Source organism: Dermacentor silvarum, chromosome 1 (assembly GCF_013339745.2).
Source record: "Dermacentor silvarum isolate Dsil-2018 chromosome 1, BIME_Dsil_1.4, whole genome shotgun sequence".
NCBI lineage: Eukaryota > Metazoa > Arthropoda > Arachnida > Ixodida > Ixodidae > Dermacentor > Dermacentor silvarum.
Window position 1 is genome coordinate 71,302,733 of NC_051154.1, and position 18,811 is coordinate 71,321,543.

The 18,811-nt window shown below is 46.3% G+C and overlaps 1 protein-coding gene across 11 annotated transcripts in view; it reads right to left on the reverse strand.

The window, feature by feature from the left end:
- Positions 1 to 210: 210 nt before the first annotated feature.
- The window catches only part of LOC119465417 (uncharacterized), a 67,595-nt gene continuing 48,994 nt past the window's right edge, over positions 211 to 18,811 (reverse strand). For all 11 annotated transcript variants that reach the window (XM_049669336.1, XM_049669332.1, XM_049669351.1 and 8 more), the window contains one exon: positions 211 to 8,613. In XM_049669336.1, coding sequence (XP_049525293.1) covers positions 7,548 to 8,613 — 1,066 coding nt within the window. In that variant the 3' untranslated portion in view covers positions 211 to 7,547. The remainder of the gene's footprint in view (positions 8,614 to 18,811) is intronic.

Here is an 18,811-nt window from a genome sequence, read left to right on the forward strand (position 1 = left end):
TCATCTGCACGTTTTAGGCAGCTTCGATCAGGCGACGAACTGCACTACGAAATTTTGTGTGTATTAATGCGTGCGATGCGGAGTGTTCTCGGCGATGCAGTGCATACTTACTACAGATAAGAAAAGGGGTTCGTCTGGAATAGCAGGCTATCGCTCGCCATCCTTTCCAGTATTTATTTTATTTTCACCTAAGAAGCAACAACAACAGCCTTTACAAAGATACCGGCAACATTTTTATTATCATGTACACACAAGCAGTGCACAATTTCGTAAAAGGCTTGTAAAACGTACCGATGTAACAACACACTGACAAAAGCACGTTGACCGCCGAATGGGTGGGCACCACCTCCTGTTGAAAAATATCCTGTCGCTCTGCAGTCCGTCCGGTCGGCCACGTGAAATGCACATGTAGGTAGAGTATAGAGTACAACAGACGGTGCGCGGGCGCGCTTGCAGCAGCATGTCACTGCCGGAGCCGCTTCGCGCGCTCGCTTTTTTTCCCCCCAAGGATAATCCTTTCCACACCCGGCACCCGACTCTCAGTTGCTCGTGGCAGTCAATCGGATGAGTACTCGCGCCCGATCCTCCGTGTCGGCTGCCGGGAGGCGTGACGGCGTGCCCCGTTTCGCCTGGGCCTCAAGGTGACTGCACCTAAAGCCACGGCAGGCCAAACCCACGACACTGTTCCGTGTTCGCGACGGAGTTCCCGAAAGAAGTGGTTTCACCTTTCCACGGTGAAAGCTCGTGAAGCTAGAAAGGTATGACACGAGAGCGGAAGCTACGATCTTCGGTGGCGGATGCATCGCAAACGCGGTCATGCTCTGCAACCTAAGTTTCGAAACCGCCTGCGCCGTCCCTGCTGCCCTGGCGACGCCCCTGGGCGCAGACTGCGTCCAGTGCGTGCGCAGCGTAACCAAGGAGCCCCGCCGCGTCGGAGGCATGGGGCTGTGGCGAAGCTTCTGAAACAAAGCGTCGGGGGCGAGTCGTTCGAACTTGGGCGTTGCCTGCGCGGAATTTGAGGCCAGCTATCCAGGCACGTGCCCGGACGGGCAGAGCGATGCGTTTGTGAAAGACCGTTCGCGTTCACCGGCAGCACTTCTTTTTTTTTTCTCCGGTGCTAAAACACCTTACCGCATGCTCTGATGCACATGACCTTCTTGCTACGAACACATACGCACGAACATACACGCAACGAAATCAACCCAAAGTCCACGGAGAAGGCAATTGAAGCGAAGCGATACATACAGTACAGAACAAATTGCAATCTGTAAGAGCAGCATGTATATGCGAAACGTCCACAAACATGAGCACACGCGTACTTGTATAAGTCGACAAAAAATATGGACAACATGCTACAGAGTATACAAACAACAACCGTTTCTGGGCATCATACTGGCGACACTGTTTGTACACTGTTTCACTCGCAGTCTGCAAAACTTTCGCTCTTTGCCGAGCGCTGGGGAACATACGCTGGGGTGGGTAAATGGGAACTCTGCGAATGTCGTACTTCTGCAATACTAAAGCGTTTATAGTTAGTTCTTTAACCGCTCCCTTCAATTTATACCACTTCGATAAAACTAGCGAGCGACCGAACATGTTATTTTTTTTTCCTTTCTGCACAAGGTCGCCTTCCACCATTCACTTCTTGCCTTTGAAAAACTCAATTCACCGCATGCATTACTACTCGAAGTAGTCTGTTGCTAACGGCGTAAAACAACCTGACGCACAAGAGGTTGTGATATGGTGTCTTCTTATTTCTTCCCCCTTGAATTGGCCCATTCGTTTCATACTAGTTGATATTTTCACGCCAAATGTAAATGGTTTATATATGCCGACTGAAATGTCGGCCATTTTAATGTCAGGTTTTATTCCTTCATTGCGCTTTACAAGCACGTTAATTGGCTGCGCAATATACACTACCAAGATAATGAAATCCCCTGCAGTGTCCTCATTCTAGTCTTCGAATACACACACGGTTATTCTATGGTCTCTAAGATAGGTTTGTCAATATATAACACGGCTAATGCAGTATCATCGACGCAGCGATACTTCGAAAAGCCTTGGCGAAGGTTTTGTATGTTCTTATTAGACATATGGTAATACTGTGTGTTATCTGTTTTGTGTGGCAAAAGTTATATAGGGTTTGAACACCGCAGAGTTACCTTCGCGATCGACCTGCAGGAAATTGTGTGAACAACTTTTAATGAATGTTTATCGTGCGCGTGATCAAGTAATGTATCGTGTAGGGTGTGTGCCGAGTAAAAAAAAAAATAAAACTATTAATGAAAAGGAAAAGAACGTGTGCGCGTAAAGATGCTGTTCTTTTTCTTTACCACATTAGCGGCGAACCAATGCGGGGTTGTTGAAGCACAGTTTAATACTTTAACGGTTGCGGCAGCTGCAGCAACATTTTACAACGCCTTGCCCGTTGACTCAACCGCACGAATAAAGCGAAGGCTAAATCTATTCCCTACGCGCTTTCTAAACGCTAGTCATGGTGGAAGGAATCGTAAATCTTCTAACCGGGGCGCTGTAAAAGCGCACACTGCTTTCGTTTAGAACGCTGCCCGTACTTAGGAAAGCAAGTAATCCACAACCTATGTGAGATTTCCTTCCCTCTTTCTTCGAAAGGCGCACTGGTGGACGGCGATAAATCACTGCGTGTGTGTGTCCGTGTACGGCGTGTGTGTGTGTGACACTAAGCTGGGACAGTGTGTGATGAGGCTTGAACTCGTGCATGTGCGTGTAATTTTGTGTGTGAAACGGGGTGCGCATTAGCGGCTCCGCCCCTCCCCCTTCTTTCATCTGGAGCGTGCGTGCGTGTGACGTAGCTGGTGCCTGGACCAAATGGCGAGATGTACTGAGGCCTCTCTTCTCGTCCAGTGGCGACGCGTGCGAGTCTCAAGGACGGTCTCTCGGTGTTTGCGAGCGCGAGGCGAAATGGTCTCGCGACCCAGAGGCGAAGCTGCGGTGGCATGCCTGACGAGAAACGGCCCCTTTCTCACTGCTGCTCACGCGGTTTTTGTGTAAGCTCGTGCTAAGAGGACCGAACTCGAAAAGAATCGACAGGTGGCACTGAACCGTGATCTGCTCCTGGATCGGAAGTGCACAATGCGTGGATTTTGGAGCCGTCATTAAAGTGAACTATAAGCACAGACCGAGGGCCGGGCCGAATCCAAAACGAAAGCAGCCATTCCGAGTTCGGTCCAACAACATTTGCAACTATCTTGCCTCTCTAAAAAGGAGAAATGAATAAAGTAATGAGTACACCAAACCTGTACGTAGGTGTCTATGGAAGAACCACAGTGCAGACAAGGGGGGAAAGAAAGGGCAAAGCTACTGCTAAATTACTGTGCTTAGCACAAACATACAAACTGCAGCAACACCGTGGTGCACTATATTTAATTACGCCATATGTATAACGCTAGGAAAAAGCGCTTTCATAGGAAGCGCTTTGCACAGTGCATATATATATATATATATATATATATATATATATATATATATACGCGTTCAAATTAATGTTATGTCAGCCGTCTATGGCTTTTCACGAAATTACGACAAGGAGAGACAACGCGAACAGCAGGCCAAATACGTCGCATCTATACTACGTCTGCGAAAAGCGTTTGGAGCACAAAGTTGCAGACGACTTTTCAGGAAGCGCTAGACACCATATCCTCCAGATCTACCAGGTCGGAAATCATTTCTGCATTGTAACGTACAACACACCTAGAAGTAATCATGAACCTGAAATCAGTATCTAATTCTTACGTTTCGATAGCAAAGAATCAGTAACGTACCAGTGTTTTTGTCGCAAGGTGAGTCTTTTTTTAGTTCCTTTTTTAAAGTATAATGTTGCTGTGAAGATCCATCTGTTCATGGTCCCGAAGCTTAGAAGAGTGTTAGAAACAAACTCTGAACCATTAAAGAAGCTGCTATCATTTCACCTGCGACCTTCCGGACGACGCCATCCCTCAACACTCCCTGGGCATGAAATACTTAATTTTACAGAGATGAAAACACGACTTGGGCATTTAATCTTTCACCCCATGCTATCACTACGTAAATGATAACTTAGGTAACCGCCAAGCAAATGATGTATATACCGCGCACGCCTAGATACCCACAAGCAATAGGCTGTGACGGACAAGAAGCATGCATCGTGGCTGAACACTGACGGAGTTTTTCGGTGCCCTGATCTCCGCTTTCGAGCACAAGTGTCAGACTTTGGCTGACGCTCGAACTCGCCTGTCAGGATTATAAGGACGAGTATGTCGCGTGCGACATAACAACGCGTGCGCGAAACGCTTTCGGTTTGATATGCATGACGAAGACTCTAGAGAAACTTCATGTGAAGACGGGATGTATACTAGGTATTCTTACAAAATGCCTGATTTAACGTGCAGTGGGGCATTGACGACCATATATGTAGTAAAGCATAAAACTGCTAACTCTAAGTACGCCATGCTTGCCTATAACCCCCTTGTCTTAATTGCGTTTCAAAATTTAAATAATTCGTTATAAGTGTGCAAATGTTTGCACCTCATGAACGTCAATATTTTTGTGCAACTTTTCTCCGTTATGTGACCAATGATTGCAGCCTTCTTTGAGATTCGGGTGCGCGATTGCTATTGATAAAAAAAAAAAAAGCAAGCAAGTCAACCGCGCTGCATCGCGTTAGGTCACCATATAATATTTATCCCGATTACGTCATATCATTACTTTCGTGCCTGCTGCGGAGTGTAAGTACATCCCTAAAAGCACCTTATTGTGGAAAATATTGTCAACTTTTAAAGAAGAATACTCTTTTGTTTTCTGGGTCACCCAATGTATAGCGGTTTATGAGTAAAAACAGTCATTGTGACGTATAAATACATTCTAAAGGATAAACGAACCGCAGCGAGATTAACTTCTTGTAATATAAATTAAGATATTGCCAAGCAAAAGAACTTACTTAAGTAGCGTGGCAGCAAACCGCTTAAAGAAACTCAGCGGTACCGAAAATTGTGAGGCTGAATTTTAATCAGCGTTCAAAAACATTAGGTTGTGTGCCCTGCACGTACAGCGATGAGATAGATGTTCACACGTCCTGATGACGCTAAGCCTTCCAAGCAATGTCCCCGATAGACGGCAACGGTATTCTTTCCTGGAGACTCGAAACGACATCGCGTGTTGAGACATGCCAAAAGCATTCAATTTTCGAGCACGGCTATCGTGTCCGTGTTAATCATAGTACTAAATATAGACGCGAAAAATCGCTGCTTTACGCCTGCACTGAGGTCCTTCCACAATGGTCCTCAGCATAAATTGACTGAGCGCGCATTTTCCTTAGGCGTCTATGTAGGAGAGAAACAGAAAGGTTACTTTCATTCCTAGTGATTTATGTTCAAAATTTTATGCACAAACCTCGCAGGTTTGATCCTCATATCTTTTTTTTTTTTCGGTTCGGTAGAAATTTAACTGATTGCAGTCCTGGTGTGCGGTCCCATATCTGCTTGGATCGGCGTTCTTGATTGAAAGCAAAAAAAAAAAAAATGAAAAGAAAATGATACCACGGGAGCACAGACATGCCAAAAGAATCGGTTGATAATAACTGTCTCGTGTACACATAATCTCCAACTTTAATCGAAATCCAATAAGTCGTTTATTCAGCGCGAGGAGAATAATTCGCTAATTTCTTTTGGAACGACAACGATGCCCTCATTCTTAGCAAGAATGAAATTAATTCTTGCCAAAAATATATTAAGAACAGAAAAGGAGTTTGATAGCAAAAGTAACCTGCAATTGCGTCTCCTCGTTGAATACGCCAGCTGTTGGCTAAGTGATCGAGTGGTGTCGATGCGAAGCTTGTTTGACCATCTATCGAACCGTCCTATAGTGATAGCAGGCACTTCATTGGCTTTTTTTTGGTACGTTTTCAAGCTTACTGTAGTTCTTATGTCAGTGTTCACTTTGAAATTTCGGGCTTTTTAAGTAAGATTCATATTTCATTGTTCTAAGCCTAAGCACTACTCATTTGGTGAAATAGTTTGGCACTGTGGTTGCGGCTTCTCACCGATAATCGTGGTCAACAAAGGGACCGCTTCGATGTCTACACGGCGGACATTTCAGTCGAAGCTTGTTGCAAGTACACCTACGAGTAAGCAGCAATACTGTGTCACGGCCGAGGGATAGAGGGAACGCTTTGTTCAAAAATAGAGCCCGTATCGCGGCTCTTGGGCAATGCTTTTAAGTGCCGTGAATCGTTTAAATGCAACTGACTGCAAAATTTTGCAATAAAGTAGACGTCTAAGAGCCTCAGCCATTTGTACCTGAAGGCCATTTGTCTGGTAGTCGCCACGGAAAGCACTGCTGAATATTAGTAAGCCCGACGCCTGCTTTGGCAATAGGATGCAACAACTACAAAAATGATTTCTTTTAATAGCAAAAATCTGAGTATGTGCGCCGACGCGTCACTCCGAACAAAAATAGTCTAGCTTGAGCACGGCAATGCTTCTTCGTGGTTGCTCTCACTCGCTCATCTTAAAAAATAAAGCCATCTACGAAACGGATATACATAAATATTTGATTCTGTTCCTTCGTCGCAAATTTTTCGTTCAGATATTAACAGACTTCTATAAGGCGCAGCTATAGCGTGCCTGAAATGCCTTGTTGCTGCTCAGAATGGTTACCAATGCTGGTGATTTAACGTTGTGTCCCTAGGATTACACATAGAGTACATGGGGTCCATGGTTCAAGGAGTAACAGCGCTTCCCCGAAACTGGAGTAATGAACGCATTAACAATGTTTTAAATCTGACAATGTCAGATATAAGCGAGTTCACGCTTTATGTGGGAATGTATGCGTAAACATATTTCAATATTTTTTCATTAGTAAGTGCAATATAAGACATGACATACTTTGTTGTCCAGGCATTGTTTTCCTAGTTTCTTGCATTACAAATACTAGATTGAGTTTATGTATTATCCAAATTTCAGACTTCTCTGTTCTGCTGTCAACAGCTGGCGACGAAAGCAGCAGCTGACGTTACTCTGTTCTGACAGTCAGTGTGTCTTCTGTACAAGCAAGAATATAAATAGTGTTGCTGGAGGTGTCTTTCTTTAATTAGGGCATTGCGATCATCGGAAAACAATATTAAGTCTACGTGCCCGTATTCATCATCATTTTTCCCCCGCATCCACGAGTTTTCTTATCCTGCATCTAAGGACAAAAGCACACATAACTTGACTCGTGGAACACAGAAATTTCTCAACATTCAATAGGACGGGGATGGAAAAAAGACTCGCAAAGAACGTAAGTACACTTCTCCACTGACACATAAGTCTGGACCGTTAGATATATGCTTACACGACAAATGCTTCCGCGGCGCTCACTTGCCGATGACACGTATAGGAATACTGAAAACACATATAGCACAGACAGATAATGTCCCCGTTTGCGCCGACAGCTGAGAAGAAGAGCTTTGAATGGGTTCTCTGCGAAGACCTGCGGCGGTCAGCGCCGTAGCACCACACTGAGAGGAGTAGGAGGAGGGAGGCCGCCCGCAGCTAGAGGTCGTAGCTGCAGTGCAGACCTTTCCCCTGGACGCAGTGCTTGACGGCCGCCTGGCTAGAGTCCTTTTTGGCCGAGTAAATGTTCATGGCGGGAATAATGTGAACCCGGAGGCCGACGCCGGAGCCCTGCGGCCCAATGCGCTGCTCACGCGAGGGCCTTGAGAAGGTTACGTGGCTCTTGCAGCAGCAGTAGAAGAAGAGCTTGTTGAAGGCCACACGGAACGTCCGGTGCGTGGCGGCGTACACGTAGCTGTAGAGGCAGGAGTGCGACAGCGCCAGCCACCACGCCACGTCGACCAGGTGCGGCGGCACCTGGCGGCTGAGCGACACGGCGGCCAGCGCCACGCCGGGCACCCACATGGCCAGCGTGAGCAGGTACACGGCCACGTGGCTCTTGAGCAGCTCGAGCGCCGCCCCGTCGGGCTCGTGGCGCCGCGCGCGCGCCAGCGCCACGCCAAAGCCTAGCACGGTGAGCAGCACGGGCACCAGAATGCAGAGCGCCGCCACGGCCGCCTGCAGCGGCACGTTGCTGGCCACGGGCGCGCCACCACAGAACGTCGGTCCCAGTCCGAGGCCACGCTGACCCAGCGCCACTGTGGCGGCCACGGCCCAGCTGGCGAGCGCCGCGGCGAGCACGGCGCCGCGCGAGCAGCGCAGCGCCAGCCCCTGGCTGGCAGCCAGGCAGGCGAACGAGAGCAGGCTGGCCACCAGGCACACCACGAGCAGGGCCCACTGGAAGTGGCACAGGCCCGGGTCGCGCGTCACGCCCGCCAGGATGGCCACACACGTGGACGGCAGCAGCAGCGCCGACACTAGCAGGTGCGCCAGCGCCGACGACACGAGGAAAGCGTTGCCGCGAGTGCGAAGCGGCTCCATCACGATCACCGCGCTGATGACGAACACACCGCCCAGCGAGCCCGCCGCCGACACGCACGAGAGCAGCGTGAGCCGCACGGCCGCGCTCTGGCCCGAGCCGGGGTCCTCGTCGCGCGTCCAGCTGGCCACCGAGCCGTTGGGTGCGGTCGACATCGGGTCCGGCAGGCCACCCGCTCCGTCGCGCCTGCATGCGACATCCGTCTCTTGGAACACTTGGTGCCCTCGGCATTTGCAAACGATATTATGGAAGCACCCGAGGGGGCCGCAGAAAGGCGAAACGGGGGGGGGGGGGGGGACGCAATTTTCTCACGGTGGACATACCTACACTTCCTGCCAAAAAAAAAAAAAGAATGTTAATTAAAAGTTTCAGTAACCTTCTCATTGAACGTCCCTGGAAGTACCGTGGGAGCACGGTGAAGGTGAGAATTTTCGCGCTGCATCGAAGGAGCGTCATTTAACTACCAATCGTTCTACCACAGTGCTCATGGCGGTCTGCTGGGAGTGACAATGAACGCATTTGTTCGGTTTGTGTTTCATTTCTTAGCCGGTGTTGCTGGCGAGTGCCAGCCAATAAGCCAGCACCACTGCGTCACTTGGAACAGAGAGTCGCTTATTTTGTTTGCTCGCAACCGATAAGCCTCGGCCACTTCGCGTCCAGTGTGTCTGCATTAACGCATCTCAGCTTCTGTCCCCGGAGAGTCCCTGTTGTTCTTGTTCCATTAGGGGCTCAGCGGGAGAGCGCTTCCCTTAATGGGCCGCCATGCGGCAGCGCTGGAAATACGCGCAATCAGGCCGAAAGATTGGGCCAGCAGTCGCCCTTTGGCCGCCAGTGAGGACGGAACGCCCGGAGAGACGACGCGCCGGGCGCCAGCTAACAATCATGCAGGTCTCCCCTGAAAACTACTCGTCACAAGCTGCGCGCCTTTTACAGCGAAGCTTTTATGGCGACTGGGTGCGATGGAGAATATCAGCTCCAAAAGTCTACTGCAAATGTCGGCGAGTATTGAGATAACGATTAGATCTAGCGAAATTAAATTTAGAGGAGATCTTGGGCGTGCCAACTGTTACGTATGTGTAATTAGGCGCGCTGTGGAAAATTACCGAAGTCACGCTAATTGCGCTGTATGTGGTATTCAGCAGTGCGTCGTTTGAGGACTATGAGGTGCATAATATTACACTTGGTGGAAATAAAGCCTGTCTTGAAAGGAACGTGCAGGATGGTGATGTAAACTTATTTATTCAAATAATGGTTTCGAGTTTGTCTTCTGCGCGATATATGAATGTATGCCTTTATTTCTCATTAATTTCAAAGGAATTATATGGTGGGGTTCTGGGTAAACGTTGCTCGCAGGCAACTTCATTGGCCCAAAAACCCATCTAAGACAACAGAAGACAGCGGGCGCACACTTGAAGAAGAAAATAAAATAAAGAAATAGACATCAGTTCACAAACTTGTCTGTATTCAGATCAGAGAGAAATAGTGAACTTAAAAAAAATGTAATCAGTGTGCTCTAGGAATTAAAAAAAATTGTACAGAAGCATTATTAATTAGTTATACGGGATTTATAGTACAACATGGTGCAAAAAATATAACACGGATGCAATAATGACAGTACAACACAAACTGGGCGAGCGTTCATATACCCGAAAGTACATGCATAAAGGTAATATAAAAAATCAAAAAAATTATTTTGACTGGAAGTAGTTTTGTAGGCTGAATATGAACAGTAGACATACAGCGTGTTTCAGCGAACACTTTCAAAATTTATTTAAGGTTGGCTGTGGCAAATAACCCACTTCTAGTTCATGAGCTGGTCTACTCGAAGAGGCGGACATTACTTGCACAAGAAATCGAAATGCATAATCGAATAACAAAAATTCACTAATTAAGTTTTTACCTAATTACCTGATGGCCCATATTGCAATTTACAAATTGTAGCCGTGGAGTTCGCAAGGCGGATCCACTTGGAACGAATTCTCGGGATGACACCAGTTTCGAGATATTAATTCCCGAACTTTGCGGAGAAATGCATTGGCGTTCCAGTTAATTTTGTGCTTTAATGCATAAAGCGACGTTTTGTTAAGAAACTAACTGGAACGCCAAAGTTCGGGAATTAATATCTCGAAACTGGCGTCATCCCGAGAATTCGTTCCAAGTGGATCCGCCTTGCGAACTCCCCGGCAACAATTTGTAAATTGCAATATTTTAAAACTAATTACCATCAGGTAATTAGTTTAAAACCTAATTAGTGAATTTCTGTTAATTATTTGCTTATGCTTTTCAATTTCTTGTGCAAGTAATGTCCGCCTCTTCGAGTAGACCAGCTCATCAACTAGAATTGTTCTATCTGCCACAGGTAACTTTTAAGAATTTTTGAAAGTGTTCGCTGAAACACCCTGTATATTTTGTAAGGCAAGGTTATTGACTAAAATCGGAATCGTATGTCGAAGGATTTGCAGACCGTAATTAGTTCTTGAATGCGGAACTTTCCATTGTTCAGGTGATCTCGTGTCATAAGCTGCAAGCTGTCTGTGCGAGCCGGCTATACTTCGAATATTGTTTACCACGTAATTGAGTTCCATGCGATATGTCAGTGCCAAACGGGGTTGAAACAAATCTTGAAATCTAAGTAGGTCAATTGCTTTAAACAGGGACCAAGTTGGAGCGTCGTAGGCTTATTATATATCAAGCGTATCTCTTATTTTCTGCAGGATAGAGGCACAGTGTGTATTAATTTTCGATGCCGTGCCCCAAACAAGACAGCAGTAGTTTAAATGACTTAAAAATAAGACGTCGTAAATCGGTAATTTATATTCTGTGGAAGATGTCTAAGGCAGTACACTGCGCCCACGACTTGGGACAGTTTTCCGGAGAAGTAGTCGTAATGGGTTCACACGTACTGTTCATAAAAAAAAGCGCCTAACGTATTGATCTATTTTTGAGCCCTCTAATAGTAAAGCTGTTTCTAACGTATTTTTCTTACTTTTATAAGCACTGACTTAGTTTTATTTGCGTTATGTATAGTATTAACGCCGTTTTCAATATAACAGTCGCGCACTTTACTTGGAACAACGTTGGCTGTTGAACAAGGTTAAGTGCGTCGATTGATTTATGTAGAAAAGTAATGTCATCAGCATAGATAACATATTTTGTGTTAGGATCAACATTAACTAAGTCGTTTACGTAGGGACCTACGCTGCTACCTCGTGGAACGCCAAGCTTAACTGGCCAGACTCGTGATACAGTGTCAAGTTGCACTAGCTGCTTTCTGTGTTTCAAGTAAGATGTAATTAAGTCAACAGTAATTGAGTCAAGTCCCGTATACCATAATAACTTAATTTTTGCTACAATAGGACATGATTTATACTGTCAAAGGCCCTTCTTGTAATGTACAAAAACGACCAGGGTTAGAAGATGCTCTTTCAGGTTGTTCAGAATGAAATATTTTTGTTTAAGAAGGGCAACTCGCGTGGTTCTCGAAAAGCATACTGGCACTCAGAAATCAATGTTTTTCTTTCAGCAACTGTTGTACGATAAGCAATAATTTTCTCTAAGCCATTGGAAAAAATAGGTAATATTGAAATGGGTCTAAATTACACATCTGTGTCATGTCTCATTTTTTAACGATAGCAAGTAATTTGGCAATATGCATTTCACACGGAAAAACACCAGAAGAAAGACAGATATTGTAGATGTACTTTAACACTGGAGCTAGAATATCAACAGCATACTTCACAGGCCTGATTTGTAAATTGTTAATATCACATGTACTACTGTTCCTCGACCAATTCGCAGAAAAACGGTGACTAGTGGAGACGTAGTCATAGGGCTCAATAAGATGGTGTCTGCCACTTTGACAGGCGTCGACAGGTGTTCATGTTCACTGATGAGTTGTCAATCTGAGTAAAATGTTCTTTGAACGCTTCTGCTAGACATTCCCCTTGTATTTCTTTTCCGTCGAGTAAGATACATTCTATGTCGCTAGCCTTTTCCTGCATCATATAAATTCAGGCCAGACTCAATGATGTAATAGAGGAGCGAGTTACGGTGAGTACCATACGGCGTCCTATGCTCCGAAGCCATCGGGATCATTGGGCATTTTCTGCGGTAGAAATTTGAACACTGTCGAGGCTTTGGGGTAACCGTAGAAAATAATAAAATTTACGTTAATTCTGGTTCTCCTCGATGCTCTCCGAGATACTAAACGTTTGCGTTTGCAAGCGTGTGCACATCAAGATGAAACCTGGTAGGAGTAAAATGTGCGTTGGGAGAAAACGTTTGCAGAAACTTCAAGGGTGTAGTAGCATTTAGGGCGCAGTAGAATATTTTCAAACTGTTGTCCAATCCTTTAAAACGGCGCTTTGAGCAGCCAAATGTTAGAACTTGTTGCTCTAAGCAAACGGCTCAACATTTCTGTTTTAAACTTCACACACGTGCCAGGGGAACTCTATGCGTTTAGCATCTGCTTTCGCATGTATATTTCTAAGGTCAAAAGTATCCATTTGAGGTGACTTATTATTCTGAGCAGTCGCGCATTCAATGCCAGCAGCATCGGCGCAACAGTTGTGCCTCGGCTCGCCGCGCGGAGGTGGTAAGGTGGGTGCACTAGCACGGCGGAAAAGTTCTACTGGAACCGAAAGCTTCGTTTTTGCCTCTCAAAGTCACGAACTCTGCTTCGATGGAATTTAGGCTGTGATTCTGCAAGGTCGCACAAGTCTGCCGAGGTTTTCTTTTCTTTCGGTTCTTCAGACGCATTTTCGCACGTTGACATCTCTCTTTAAATGGCTCGCTTTGGCAACTTTGCCTTCCACGAAACTTCCTCCACCTTGAGGATTTCCGCAGAACTAATTAGCTGATGGTTAGGGTTAAGGCTCCGGAGACGACAGTCGATGAAACGCAAGAATAAAAGCGCGCGTGCGAACGTGTAAACGCTCGTGCGAAACAACGGGCGCAGCGTGCACGCACGTCTTTCGCCGTCGGCGCTAACCAGCCGCGCTCCCCGGAAAGGGGGAGCGCGGGCGTACGGAGCCGCGGCACAAGGCGTCTTGCATCGCCGTCCCGCGCTCGGGTTGCCTCGTGCGTGCGGACCCGCCAGCGATGGAGAATCGATTTCACTTTTGTTGGCGTCCGGTCGCCGCCGCCGCTCCTGGGCGGCGTTGCCCGCGCGTGCACTGCTGCCGACGATCGCGGCCTTGACTTTTTCGACAGGGCGCGCTGGGGCTCCGCGCGACGAGGTTGAATATTTAAGTGCAACCCCATGCCTCCACGGCCCCTATGCGACAGCCGATCCCACTCGGCCCTGGACGTAGATGTCCACCGTCCATGCACTCAACGCGCGCGCACACTCGCGCGTCCGCAGCTTTTGAACATCTAAATTCCCGCGCATCCCCTCATTACGTGCCAAGACGCACTCGCGCGACGCTCTTTCGGTGCCTCTCTCCCGTCCTTTTTCGCAAGTGTACCCCCACTACGCGTTTTGTACCTTTCTTTTATTTTTCGTGGACCTCAGCTGCTCGTTTCCACGCAGAGTGATGTAAACCGAGAAAGGTGGAGGGATTTGCCGATACCGCAAAGACAAATTTGAAGTACGAAACGTGGTTTTTCCTTTACTTCGAGTAATTAATGTCTGACCACGCAGTGCCTGCCTCGTCTTTTCTTTTTGTCGCTCTCTCTCTCCCTCGTCTTTTGCATGCACACCACATACGACTCCGGTTGTCCTTGAAACGTTGACGCATAACCTCTGGAGTTACATAAACAGCACGTAGACGTAAGTGCGTTATGTATCGTGGATGTAACACATTTAAAGCATTGAACTTTTATCTTATTTACTTTATTTTGGGCCCCGAAAGTTCATATGATACTCCGCCATGCGCACGTTACTGCAGTGCACATGTTCGGCTAACTTCCCACTGATTATTTATACGCTCTTTGTCATGACTGCTGCCGTTATACGCGTCAGACAGACAGTCTTTGAAGGCGGCGTTACACCTTAAACAGGACTCGAGCTTGGAAATGCGGCATATTCTCGGCCCATGGCAAAGCGCCACCTGTGCGTTACGCGCCACGAAAGCGCTGCTAACGTTCTTGCGGGCTACGTGCCTTTAACGAAACTTTGTAAATAGTGTAAAATGTGTGTGACTGTATGTACTGCTAAATGTTTATTACTGTATATATCATAACCATCACCCAGCACCTGGAGTAGCATATCAGGCGAATAGCCAGGCTAACATCTCCAGGATCTCATTAAAGTATGTTTCTCTCTCTCTCCCACTGATTACACAATCGGGGGCGCAAAGGAAGGTTTTTAGCGGCCCACATCGGCCGCGGGCGTGTGCCAGCGCTTCCCCACATTTCGCTCTCTCTGTACCTCTACTCAATTAGAAATAGCAGTCTTTCGATAGACGCAGTTAGGCACAATGCATGCCATTTCCACCATTACCGATAAAACTACTTCTGAAAAGCTCACACTGCAATCAGCAAGGGCATCTGCAAAAACCCTCCAGGTCTCATACGCATCGAGGAGTTCCAGAACTCTGGCTTTCCTTGAGGCCGAAACGATACATTATATAGAGACCGAACGTGCTGAATTCTAACAGGTTCCCGAAATAGTTGGATATACGATTTGAAAATTATTAAACAAAATGCCGATATGGAGCCGAATTGACGCATATATGCCCATCTTTACATAACTTATCGCAAACCACGCCGTTTTGATTCGCTGAGCTGGGCGCCTGTAGCGTTCCGCTAACAATATATATGTATATACGCGCTGTACTTAGCATGTGATCCGCGTAGGCGTGCAAGGTGCAGCTGCTGTATACGTGGTGCATCCATGCGCGGTCGCTCGAAGGCTGCCTTTTGCACTGACTGCTCACCGCATGCGTCCTCATGCACTGGTGCGGCCCGTGCACCGACTAACACTCTCTAGATGCCCGACGTACAATGAAGTGCCGCCTTGGGTATATCCGTATGTATAACTTGAAAACGCTTGAAAAAGTAATCACTGCACAATAACTTTATCATCGATAATACTCTATACATTACAGTATTATCGATGCGCTGTTGAAACTGCTATGGATTACAAGGCATCCTTTTTTGTCACTGCTTTATTTCTACTATACATGGTGTTTCACTTAATTCTGGCCAAGCGTTTCAAATATGCAAATGATACGTAGCTGGACAGAACCAAGATAATGTTGTTTGCTGTCGCTTCGAGATTCTCAGATTATTTTTTTTTGCATTCTGCCTAATTAATTAATCAACTGCTCAATTATTATATTTAGATGAAAAGTGTCAATGATAAAATTGTAGAGCAACACGAGAAACTCCCGATACAGCTTTCTGTTGCTCAATACGCGCTACACAAAGATGTTTTTGCGAGCGTGAAAGATGCCCGCGAATACATGCAAAGTGCCTGGAGAGGTCAGTCGCGCGGCAATTTTGCGTGTATTCCCGGGCTTCTTTAAAGCTCGAAAAACACCTTTATGGAGCACGTATTGAGCAACAGACAGCTGTATCGGGAGTTTCTTATGTTGCTCTACGATTTCTTCATTGACACTCTCCATCTAAATATAATAATTGAGAAGTTGATTAATTAATTAGGCAGAATGCAAAAAATAATAATAGTATCTCCAAGCGACGGCAAACAACATTATCTTGGTTCTGTCCAGCTACGTAGCATTTGCACATTTTATAAAGTTTCGCGCAAGTTACGGGAAACACCCTGTATGTCTCCATGTCCACCCGTAAGTGGCAGACTATGCTAACCTGTGTAATGGAAGCGCAACTGATCGAAACACATGCATTGCTATACGTTGCTGTGAGGCTTACTATTCAATATGACGTGAAGCAAGCAGCTATGAAAGAAAATTCACCAGCCCTTCCCCTGTCGAGAAAATGGGGGTAAGCGAAGCTTGTCGTGTGTGTATCTGACCTTCGTCAGAGTAACGTAAAGTTCACGATATGTCACGGTAATAAAACACAAGCGTTTATGAAATGTATGCATCGAGAGAAGGAAGCGCACAACGCAACGGAAGGAAAAGTTGCACCAAAAGGAAACAAAAGTAGAAGGAAAGGGAACGAAAAGTAGTAGGAAAGGGAAGGGAAAGTAGTCGGAAAGGGAAGGGAAAGTAGTAGGTCAAGTACACACACGATGACCTTCGCTTACCCCCATTGTCTCGACAGGGGAAGAGCTGGTGATTTTCTTTCTTTCTTTCTTTCGCTCTCTCTCTCTCTTTCTTTCTTATCCCTGGTATGTGCCATTGAGCTTGGACTCTTTCTGCACTGTCACCAGGATCGGCCCACTTTTCATCGTAACAACACCACCACCGCCGAAACTTGTGAGCCTATAAAGCTTCGCTTAAAAAGGAGAATGAAACTGTTTACACAATAGTGTGAAAGTTAACAATGCAAGCGTTCGCTTTGATAATATTGGCATCCACAAACTTTGGAATACTAGGTGTTTCAGCGACGACTGCCTCTGATAATTATATTTTTGTCGACCAAGATTCAAAGCAGTGGTGAACATCGGAATTTGCGCGATAATTTCGATATGATCATTAATTAACTAAATCTCTCTATATAACTTTTTAGTTAGTAACTTTAAAAGCTATGCTGGGATTACAGATGGAAGTCGAACAGCACGCTAAACCTTTATGAATTTTTTTTTCACATTTTCCTGCAGTTTGGGGAACTTTTTTTTTTTTTGTCCAGAGCAACACATTTCGCTGTACATCTTGATTCCGTATTTCTCGAACTAGTGCAAGGCACTGGGGTTATAGCATAGGTAATGCTTATATTTTGCGTACTGGCTTGGATTATACGAACGCTTGTCACAGCGGAGATTCCTCTGTGACTGACTCTGCGAATGACTGACTATTCTTTTTCTCCCCTTATCTATTCTTCCCCTTTCCCCTCCCCAACTGTAGGGTAGCCAACCGGGCACGTCCTTGGTTAACCTCCCTATCTTTCCCTCTTCGTTTCTCTCTCTCTCTCTCTCTCTCTCTTCCGTGCTGGCTGACTCTACTCCTGCAATTCCAGATTGCCTCCAGAATTTTTTATAATAATGTAATTAGTTAAGCTTAGTTCGCGATCCTATCAGCAATTATAAAACAAATTTTGACGTCTACCACTGCTGTGAATCTTGCTCAGCAAAAATTATCATCCTACATTGCATTCCAATCACAGAGGGTCGTCAGTGAAAAAGTCGGTATATCTGGCACCACAGCTTCTGAGGCTCCACCGACATGATAATGTTTTGATGACATTGCTTCAAGAACAACTGAACACAAGGAGGGTCGAGTACCGGCAACTTAAAGCAACGTTTAACCTGCCTGGTTTACAAACACACCCCCTACCACAACCATCATCACGGCCACATGTAACGTCCCGCGCGAAATGGAGCACCATCCCGTGCAACAACAGAGTTTCTTTTGGCCTGGAAAGCTTTCGAAATATGAAAGGCCCAGCCAAGAAAACTCAATCATCAAACGGTTCCGTTGCGTAGGACCCGATCAGACGCTGTCAGATTGATCGTACAAACATGGTTCGACGACCGCCGTACAAACCGAAGACTCGTCTTCGGAAGCTGGATTTCTCAGACGGTGTCTTGGATGACGAAATAATGGTATAGGATACTGCCCCTCTGGCGTGCAACAGTTCTATATCACAAACCGTTCTGCGGCGCGCCGGACGTTCTCATTACGAAGCAGCTTGGTCAGCGCATGCCGCGTGTAGCGTCGCTTCTTCTTTCTGCGGTTTTACGTGCCAAAACCAGTTCTCTCGCAACTCTCTTGCGCTAAGTGCTTTATCTTCCCATGTCCTTAAGCCTTTCCGAAGATACGGGCGAACGACCTGGCATGGAGGGGTGTCGTGCACCAACTCGTCTAAACAGTGCACTTCACCAGAGCACTAAGTCAAGTGTATAAAATGCCCTACAATGGACGCTCACCATCTGCTGTGGCTGTCTCCTGGGACAACTTCATACTACCCGACAGAAAATACTTCGAACCGTCGTGCTTCGGTCACGTCAACCGGGTAAGTATATATGCGTTGCCTCAAGAATAAGTTCCAATGCTTTTATTAGAAAAAGCAAGACTCGTTGATTACGAAGCAACATCAATGCTTCAGACTTAGTGTTTCAACAGTGAAAAACCAGTTCACCGAGAGCGATCATGCTTCTCTAGAAAGAGCCGCTGTTGCTGTATGGGTCCGAGTCAGGCCTTTAAGCAGCCTAGCATCTCCCCGAAATATTCAACGACTGCTAAAGTTACGCAAGTAATAGCAAAACGATGTAACGAATACAAGTTGTTCAGTTTGTTGCGTTAAGAAGATAAATGTCTTTTATTGATGCCCCTCAAATGTCACTACAGGGGATCTCAGC